We start from the raw sequence: 10,416 nt of genomic DNA, 5'->3' as shown, positions 1-10,416 counted from the left end.
CATATGTTACCTTGTAGGAACACGTTGAAGGGTATCATGAACTGTCTGCAAAGACAAAGATATTTTTTTCTACTGCAGTTGCAATGTGGGATGCCGATTTCTATGTTAAGGTGGATGATGATGTCCATGTCAATTTAGGTATATGCTATCTCCAGATTCTCTGTCATCTTTCTTAAGTTTCCTCTACCAATTCTCGTCCCATTTCATTTGCACAAGTACTTATTCCCCTCCCTAACGTACGCTATTTATAGGTGTTTTGGCAACAACGCTTGCTCGTCATCGTTCAAAACCCAGAATCTACATTGGTTGTATGAAATCAGGGCCTGTTCTTTCTCGAAAGTAATTCCACCAAACTTCTATATCTATATATACGTACATATAATGGGAATGCGGCTACTTCTATTCTCTGTCTTTCTTTATGTCAATTGTATTTACCTGTTAAGTGCATTTCTGTATATATAGGGATGTCAAGTACCATGAACCTGAGTTTTGGAAGTTTGGAGAGGAGGGAAACAAATACTTCCGACATGCAACTGGGCAGATATATGCGATTTCTAAGGATCTGGCCACTTACATTTCCATCAACCAGTATGTTTATTGTTTGCAACAGCTGTGCATCATTTGCATAAGAAACCTTTTTCATGACAAAAATGTTTCGAAATATGAACACAGCTCATGGATCAGTCTATTGTAGTTGTAACCATCAAGAATCTGCTGTATATACTTTTACAAATAGACAAATTTCATCTGGATCCTTATTGTGACTTCAGGCCAATTTTGCATAAATATGCTAACGAAGATGTTTCACTTGGTTCGTGGTTTATCGGTCTTGAAGTCGAGCATATAGACGAACGCAGTATGTGTTGTGGGACACCCCCAGGTACTGTATCTGATAAATATGTAATATGTTAGTCTCCTTTGCAATCTCTTTTGGTTATGGTTCTCACTTCTAGTTGATTTACAATCAATGTTCCTGTAGATTGTGAGTGGAAGGCGCAGGCCGGTAACATATGCGTGGCGTCATTTGACTGGAGCTGCAGCGGAATCTGTAAGTCAGTGGAGAAGATTAAATTTGTCCACTCAAAATGCGGCGAAGGCGATGGAGCTGTATGGAGTGCTCTACTATAGATATATTCTGAAAGAGAGAACTTAGAAAAGGGAGTAAGGGACTCTGATTGTTTAATAGCAGCTGAAACAAATAACAATTTTTGGATTTGAGCTCTGAGATGGAATGGAAGAATCAAGAATGCATCGGGTAATTAGAGCCAGCAACCGAAGCAGGTTCATTGATTTTGGAAGCTGTTAACTGGAGTTAGCAATGGCTTGAATGTGGATTTCAGGATACAGATTTCTTCAGAGTCCACAATACCTTCCGGTCTTATTTTTTAGTATGGAAGGATATGAATCAATACAAGGTGTTATGTTATTTGTACGTAACGTTTCTGTGTTTGTAGTTGAAGTGAGGTTACTTGATTTTTTGTTCTTTGTAGTAGTGAATGATAGCATTGTATTGTAACTTATACTGTATGTTAGAATTTCGATATGCTGAAATCACAAGTTCCACTAATCCTATTTCTTCTTAACAATTGATGCATTTATCAGAAGCATTGGAAAGTTAATTTTTTCTCACATCAAATTTTATTACATGTTTTAAAGATGGAAATCTATTTATATTTGTGTTTATGTCAAGTTGATCTTTGGAAATATACCATATAAAGGTTTTTATTTATTAATTTCACGTAAAAATAATTGCATGGAAATTTCATCTTATTTAAATTGGTATGTTTCACTGAATGTAGAATCGGATATCAACAAATTGCATAGTCAAATTTTAAAACACACAAATCTAACTCTAATATTTATAATCTTTTTTTTTATATATACGCAAATCTAACTCTCAGATTTATATAGCACCTTTTGTTGTGTTCCATTAAATTTTAAAATTTCAGCCTTCATAAGATCTGAAGGTCAGATTTTTCTAATAATTTTACTATTCTTCAAATTTGTTAACATTCATGGTAAAAAAAAGATACATCAAGTTATCATTACTAGGTATTACACACAATGTAATAATAAAAAACGAAAGAAGAAAGAACGTGACAAAATCTGTTTAAAGTAAAATAAAAAAATAAAATAAAAAAGAGAAAGGGTTTACATGGAAGGAAGGAAGGTGAAGATTTGAGAAAGATGAGAAAGTAAAAAATTGTGGTTTATGATCGCATCAAGAAGGAGCAGTTTCTCCGTCTTGGTGTTGTCAACTCTTCGAAGAATAAGTCACTGCGGCGCGGCGGAGAATGGAACACGCCGACGTTTTCCTTGGCTTACACGACTTCCTCGAGCGGATGCGCCAACCCTCCGCCGCCGATTTCGTCAAAGCCATCAAGAGGTCTCTCTCTCTCTCTCTCTCTGTATGATTCCTTTCTATCTAGTTAATTTATTGTTATTATTAAACCTAATTGGTGCTTTAATCAGAAAGTAGCTTAGCTTAGCTTAGCAGTAGGTCTAAATTAATTACTTACTATGATTTTAAGAGTTAAGAGAGAGAGAGTTCCATTGATTGCAGTTTCATAGTGTCGTTTTCGAACAATGCACCTGATCCTGAGAGGGACGGTGGCGCAGTGCAAGAGTTCTTTGCCAACATGGAAGCTGCTTTTAGGGCTCATCCGCTTTGGGCTGGTTGCTCTGATGAAGAGCTCGAAAGTGCTGGTGAAGTTAGTTTCTTTTCTCTCTTTAGATATCTTTGCACTTTTGGTTTTGCTTATTCAGTGCTGTATTTATGTTTTTGATCCAAAACTTCAGATATTTATAGTCAATTAATTAGGTACTAGGTTGTGGATCACTGAATTGTGACATTGATCCTTCTAATATATTTTTTTTCTTTGATTTCTGTGGTCCTTGCATTTGGTGCAGCTAAAAATAGTGTAGCTTTAGTCTCTTAGCCTGTAACTTGGGGTGGTTGAATTCAGTTATTTATGTAAATGGTCTCTCTGTAGACATGATACATGACAGAGCACAATAGCGTCGTTTGATTCATGTAGCCGACCCCACTTAGTGGGACAAGGCTTTGTTGTTGTTGTTGTATTCAATCGTTATGACCCACTTTTCCCTTTTCATTTTTCTTCTGGAGGCTTTTTCTTGGATTTTATCTTTGAATAATGATTAATTCTATAAAGCTAGTGTCAAGAAAGTTGTAGAGATAAATTTAGAATAGAAGACGGATTTAGTATTGTGGTGTGTATTCGCACATCTAGTTGCCTCATTGCAAAAGAATGTTTTGTAGCAATCGAGGCAGCAATTTTGCTCGTAGGACCGCCCATTGATTATATACCATTGCACAATGTTATGGTGTATGCTGAGATATGAATTTGTTTGAATGAAACTTGCTAGCGAATGTATAGAAGGTTGTTATCCTTGAGCTACAAAAAGGTAAATAAAACTTGAACACCCTGGTTGTCAATTTAAAAATGTAACATATTTCGTATATTCTCTTTAACGTATGTTATTTACTAGAAACTAGAGTTTATCTAGTCACTCTGCTTGCCAAGTGCACACATCCCTGCAATTTATGCAAGTATTATTATCAAAGCTCATTTCTTTATAGTTTAGTTAAATCTTGGACATGCATGAATTAAATAAGAACTTAGTCGTACTTTTTTTCCCCTGAATTCAATGAGTCTTTCTGAAAATTTCTGATTCTATGTGCTTTCTTACTGATGCCACCTTTTTCTGCTGTAAATTTTTTTGTTACTAATTTAACATATAACACTTACATTGTTAGGTGATCTATTGATCAATGGGTTTTGCTCATATGTAGGGGCTTGAGAAGTATGTCATGACAAAGTTGTTTGCCCGTGTATTTGCTTCTCTTCCAGAGGATGTAAAACTTGATGACCAACTTTCTGAAAAGATGGCTTTAGTTCAACAGTTTATCAAGCCAGAAAATTTGGATATCAAGCCAGCCTTTGAGAATGAAACATCGTGGTTGGTGAGTACATAACTACACATTCATTTTTCTTTTCCCCACAAAAGGAAAAACATATCTAGGTTTAGCAAAACTGTAAAAGCTGCTCAGAGTTATTAAATTTGAAGATTGAACCCTTCTGAACAACATATTCTATGATGTATGACATATGCAGCTTAATGTTTGTCACTTTGTCTTTCATGATGGATAATATTCTTGATTGGCCACTCTTTTCCTAAGAATCAACTTTATATAAGGCTCTCTAGTTGCCATATTAGTTTGTAAATTTTCAATTTGTCAAATGCCAGGCAAAAGTGCTGGAAGAATTCTTCCAATCTTGAGTTTTTACTACAGCTTTGGCAATCGTTTTCTGTATGTAATCCTGCTTCCTTAAAATCTTATATTTTCTGTTTGGTTTTTATGGCGGCAGCTTGCACAAAAAGAATTGCAGAAAATCAACATGTACAAGGCACCCAGAGACAAACTTGTCTGTATACTAAATTGCTGCAAGGTTATTGGTAACTTGCTGCTTAATGCTTCTCTAGCATCCAAAGATAGTCCTCCAGGAGCTGATGATTTTCTTCCTGTGCTAATTTATGTTACCATAAAGGTAATCCCAATATTTCATCACAAATTGATATATGCACATAATTTTCAAGAATAAAATAATTTTGTTCTTGAAGTACAATTTTCTTAGTTCCTGTACCCTCTAAAAGACCATGGGTATGAATTATGGATATTCACTTGTACATACATATACTAGTTTGCCCCTTTTGTCCAAGTTGTCTTGTTGAAGAGAGAAACGGGGAGGTCATAGGAGGTGTTTGGGTCAATCGTGGGGGTTCTTTTTTCATTTTCTCTTGTCAATCTGTTTGTTTTGTGGTTTCCTATTGGAGGTTTTGTTTTTGCTTTCTTTGCTTTGTGGTTGCTTTTGGAGGATATCCTCTCTTGCACTTCACCCTCGTTGTCTTCTAACATATATTCCTCTATTTAAAAAAGCTTTAACATACAGTCTTTTGCTTCTTGAACTTTCCTTAATAGAAATAAAGTTTGTAATTGGGAAGTTGTGTAATTCCTTTGCATGTTGAAATGCCTTGTTGCTTGAACCTGTCCATTAATCATGGCGTGACCAATTGGCCATAAATACTCGTTCTTTGGTTGGGGTGTTGTTTCATTAATTTATGTTATTTGCTGTAAACAATTTAGTCCTTTGAAGTGCTTATGGTGCAGATAGATATATATTGACTTTATTTTTGGAAATCTTTGCTATCAAAATTATTTATCTGTTTCTCAAAACTGAAGACTAGTGGAACTGGAAACATATGACAGCGAGAGACATAAACTACAGAATTATACTGTGTTATCGTTTCTTTTTGCCGATGTGTTGACTTGAATGATGGATTTTCTTTTATACATGTTGCTCAAACTTAGATTGGCCGAACACTCCAATTATGCATAAAGACCTTATTTTCTCTTAGAATCTTCTTTTACAGTTAAACAAAGTTTCTTCTACTAATGATACTTTGCAGGCGAATCCTCCACAACTGCACTCAAATCTACTGTACATACAAAGATTTAGACGCCAATCACGATTGACTGGGGAAGCAGCATATTACTTTACAAATATGCTCTCTGTTGAGTCCTTCATCTCAAACATTGATGCAAAAGCCCTTTCAATGGATGAAAGTGAGTTTGAGAGAAACATGGAATTCGCCCGCACCCTTCTGTCGGGGCTTTCAGCTAGTACGCAAGATTCCGGTACAAATTATCAAAATCATGGAAACCAGTCAAGATCAGAAGCCACCAAGCACCAAAAAAGAGCTTCAAATGATAATAACGATGCCTTATTACAAACTGCTCCATCTCTTCCAAAATACGAAAATAAGAATATGACCCTTGCAGATGAGTCATTAATCACAAAGGTTCCATCCCTCTCAGAGTTGGAGAACAAAGGGGCAAATATGCTTTTAAAGGAGGATAAGTTGAATGAAGTTTTCAGGGAGTACCCATATTTGTTTGCCAGTGTAGGTGACCTAACAGTAGGTGATGTTGAAGACCTACTGAACAATTATAAACAACTTGTTTTCAAGTATGTTTCTCTCTCCAAGGGGTTAGGAGTCTCCACTAAATCTCATCCTTCATCATCTAATCCACCAAACAATGTTCAAGTCCATGATGAAACCACAGTAGAGTCAGCATCAGATGGTGGACATGTAGATGCCCACGAGAAATCAGAAGATTCTAATGATTCAAGTAAAAAAGAGGATAGTTCAGAAAAAGTTTCACCAGATGAGGAGAAAACAGTTGAATCTGTTGTGCCACAGGATGAAACAGTTGCACCAGAAGGTGGGACCAGTGTAGAATCCTCTGATTAGTTGGAACTAGAAAAGATCATTTTTTGCCCCCGTTATCATATACCCTACATTTTTTTCGACTATCTTTTCATGTAAATTTACTTTATACCTTTGGTTTTGTGGTGCTTGGCCCCTGCTTTGCTTATGTATGGGGAATACCATGATCACTATGCCCTCTGTAACATGTTCTTTATAGAGTTTTAGAACTTTCATGAAATTTCTTTTCTCAACTATGACTAGAAATTTGCCATTGATAAAAAAGAAAGTAAAGATGAAAATTGAAAATCCAGTTGTGTGTTCTGCTATCCCTGTATGCAGTGAATAATATTCTCCTCTTCATCATAATATAATAGCTCTTTATGTCTCACCTGAATTGTTATTGATAGTGGCTGTTCTTCTCACAGTGGCCAGATATGTGTTTGATAATAAGAGATTATGAAGTTATATTTAAATAACAATATTCATTAATCATTACTTATCCATAATGGTCTACAAGATTGCAATATTATATTAATATGCTGGATCAAGAAAAGTTATGTAACAGAGGGGGCCAAGTTGGGTCTCAGCCATGTTGGAAACATTGTATTTGCACATAATGAACAGTGTGAAGATCTATGAAACATGGAAATTGGGCCCTGGGAGCTGGTAACCCAGATTAGACAACCCTCCCCAAAACAGTGCCAGCTTTTATAGCACCGACTAGATATTATTCACTCTCCAACCAATATCAAATATAAGTAAATAATTATTTCTAAATATAAAATATTTGAGTGTTGATAAAATTAACTACAAAATAAAAATATTTAATTATTAAATTTTTGTTGACTCTGTTAAAAAATCACATAAATTTTTAAATTACCTTTATTATCATTTTTTACGAGTATAACATTAGTTTAATTTTTCAGTAGTCAATTTTATCGACACTCGAATATTTCATGATTATAAACAATTATTTACTCATCAAATATCATGCATCAAAAAAGGGAGAAAATGAAATAATTCAAGAGTGAAGGAAAATAATGCATATACGTTTCTAACTTTACATGAATTGTTTCTTTTCCATGTTTTAAGAGACTTGATCGAGAATTTGATTCAGAGGCATTAAATCTTGCCTACAATATCAACACAACAGGTTATGCTTCTTTTTTACAAAGCTGGATAGCACCAATGCCTTGTCTCTTTCTCTTATATCCTTATATAAAAAAAATTATTCCCTTAATAATGCAAAGTATTTTATCATATACAAGTTATGGAACCTCATCACTCATTATCCTCTTTGCAAATCACACCTGAAAGATTAACTAATAGTTTATTCATAATCGTTTAAGATTTTCCAATAAATATATTTTTCTTTGGTTGAGTTTTCATAATCTCAAGATCATGTTCTGGTCAACTAAACTTCAGACTTGTCTGACCTATCTAAAGCAAGGTTCTTCTCCATGCTTAAACTCTGTCATAGAGACATTTTTGGAAAATGAGCAATTAACTGAACTCTTTCAAATAATGATTTTGTTTAACTACTTTTATAAAAATTTACTACTTTTAAAAGAATTTTAATATATCTATATTTATAGTGACTTTAATGACTATGAAAATGTTAAAATTAATTATTTTTTTATATTTTAATATTTTTTTAATAACACTTTTTAAAAAAAATTATTAAATAATAAAAATACTTTATTTTAATTTTAAAAGCACTTTTTAAAATATCATAACTAATGTAATCACCGTATTATAGATTTACTAAAATCACACTAATAAGTAACCTTAAGATTTTCATTAGCTAAAGCCTTAAATAATTAATTTATACTATAAAGTTGCACCTGAAATAATTTAAGACAACAATGCATGTCCTATTCTTTGAAGACAGTCTTTGTCAATAGCTATGTTTAGTATGTTCACAAGTAGGTTCACTTTTCACTAGCCTAATACATGCCTGTTTTACTTTGCTGTAGCATTTTATCATTAATAGTAATTAATTATATTTTCTAATTTTCATGTTGTTTCTCTTGGGCAGTGTTCCTTATAGTATTTTTTATTTTTTTATTTTTTTTAAATTGACCTTTTTTATTTTAAACGCAATCTACTGTGGTCTAGTTTGGATAAACAGTTTAATTAAATTCTTTTTGAAAAAATAACTTAAACAATAAATATTTATATTAAAAATAGTTTATAAATAAGTTATTTTGTATTTAAATTTTTTTATTTTAAAAATATCTTTTAAAATTTTTGAAACGGATCCTAAGTTTTGAATCTCTCTGTCTCTACTCCTTCAACAACAAATTTTCTTGCTTCTCTTCTAAGTTATACAACCATTATAACACAACGCAGATTCTTTTGCTCAGCAAATTTGTGATTCTTTATATATAAGCAAATTGTAAAATACTATTGATAAAAAGTAAATAGTAAAAAATATCATCTTAATTTTAGCTATATCTTTTAAGTATTGTCAAAATAATTTCATAACCACTATATTTATCATAATTATAGTTATTATAAAATTCACACACACAAAACTTTAGTGAAATATTAGTTTGGTGTGTTATGTTAAGTACATACTAACATACACTTGAAGATTAACTCATCTAAGATATTAAAGCTAAAGTTGAGGGGAAAGAATGTAATAAGTTCCTAAATAATTTTGTTTGGATTAAGTTTTTTTCTTTTTTTTTTCCATTTTTAATACAAACTAAAGAATAAAGATCCCATGAGATACCAAAAGGTTGTGATCACGTGCCTTACACATGCAGATATTGATGGCGTGTCGGCCGCAAATAAAATGCATCAACCAAGGTTTTCAATCAATATAATTTTCTTTCCATGTGATTAGTTTTACGTTTTGTATTCTCCTTTTTCCTTTTTTTTTCTTTTTCCTCCTTGTAACGTGTATATTTTATATTCTTTTAATTTAAAATCAAGAGTCATTAAAGGCAGCCTTAAAAAAATAGTGATTATGTCTGAACATTATCATATGGTATTTGTGTGTATAAATAAGACTTATCTAACTTAGGACTTGAAAAAATAATAGATTTGAAAATTAAGCCCACATGACTTGATTATTAATTAGTGTAAAACTATGTATAGCTGTCCAAATTTATGTCGATAATGAACATACTTAAGCAAATGATAATATTTTACATATAAAATTCACTAGACTACTATCATACTTGAAATTTAAGAAGAGCTAGTATTTAAAAAAAATCATATTATTTTTTTATTGTATTTTTTAATCTAATCAATCAAAAACTAATCCGTTACAGTTGAATTCTATTTAAAAGATTTATTATTATCTAATAAATTACTATATTCATAATACAAAATTTTAAATTTTAAATTTTTATTTTTATTTAAGCAAATAAAAATGAGGTAACCAATTAAACGATTCAAATTGGATAATTTTAGTTAGTTTAGTCAATTCATTTATTTATTTAAATAAATATTAAAAATTCAAATATTATTTTTTATATATAATAATTTATTTATTAATGATAAATTTAATTCATAACAAACTAGTGTTTAGTCTACCTAACTAAAAAAATATGGATAAAAAAATGACTGAACAATTCAATTTTAGAGTGAGTGTGAGTTATATTGCGTGGCGAAGAAAGAAGAGAATGGTGACATTCTGGACCCACTCCACAAAACACGCTCACTGGATTACTACACTTTGACTCCGCTATTTCAAGTCAAAATCAATTGTGACAAGATTTTGGTTGCTTGCATCAAACCATGTTAATTGTTAACTCTTTTTTTTTTTTTTCACACATCAAAGATGGTAAAGTTTTTTATATTCTCTTATTGTCGATACATATAGATCTATTTTTTATTTAATACATATAAAATTAGTAAAAATAAATAAATAAATTAACCTGTTTTATTTTTTTCTTCTTTTTCAAATAGAGTAAATATAAATATAGGTTAGTAATAATGATAAACAAATAAAGGGACATATATATATAAAGACAAACACATTGTCCAATCCATATCTTTCGTTATAGTTTAGGGCAATTCACTCGATGTAATGTACATTATAATAATAATTATAATAATGTCTTCCCTGGATTATTAGCTTATTGGTGAACGTGGTTCTCCTCATAATAA

The 10,416-nt window shown here is 31.9% G+C and overlaps 2 protein-coding genes across 3 annotated transcripts in view; both read left to right on the top strand.

The window, feature by feature from the left end:
* Positions 1–1,567, top strand: part of LOC107460823 (beta-1,3-galactosyltransferase 7) — a 3,621-nt gene extending 2,054 nt beyond the window's left edge. For both annotated transcript variants that reach the window (XM_016079234.3, XM_016079233.3), the window contains exons 7-11: positions 18–138; positions 252–339; positions 463–588; positions 771–880; positions 980–1,567. In XM_016079234.3, the coding sequence (XP_015934720.1) occupies positions 18–138; positions 252–339; positions 463–588; positions 771–880; positions 980–1,128 (594 nt within the window). In that variant the 3' untranslated portion in view covers positions 1,129–1,567. The remainder of the gene's footprint in view (positions 1–17; positions 139–251; positions 340–462; positions 589–770; positions 881–979) is intronic.
* Positions 1,568–2,126: 559 nt separating this feature from the next.
* Positions 2,127–6,532, top strand: LOC107460828 (vacuolar protein sorting-associated protein 9A). Its single transcript, XM_016079245.3, has 5 exons — positions 2,127–2,386; positions 2,564–2,711; positions 3,815–3,985; positions 4,392–4,571; positions 5,491–6,532. Exons 1-5 carry the CDS (start codon positions 2,295–2,297, stop codon positions 6,334–6,336), a joined length of 1,437 nt encoding a protein of 478 aa, XP_015934731.1. The 5' UTR covers positions 2,127–2,294; the 3' UTR covers positions 6,337–6,532.
* Positions 6,533–10,416: the final 3,884 nt, after the last annotated feature.

Source organism: Arachis duranensis, chromosome 8 (genome assembly GCF_000817695.3).
Source record: "Arachis duranensis cultivar V14167 chromosome 8, aradu.V14167.gnm2.J7QH, whole genome shotgun sequence".
Classification (NCBI taxonomy): domain Eukaryota; kingdom Viridiplantae; phylum Streptophyta; class Magnoliopsida; order Fabales; family Fabaceae; genus Arachis; species Arachis duranensis.
The sequence above is the reverse complement of the archived record's forward strand: the minus strand, read 5'-3'. Positions and strand labels throughout refer to the sequence as shown.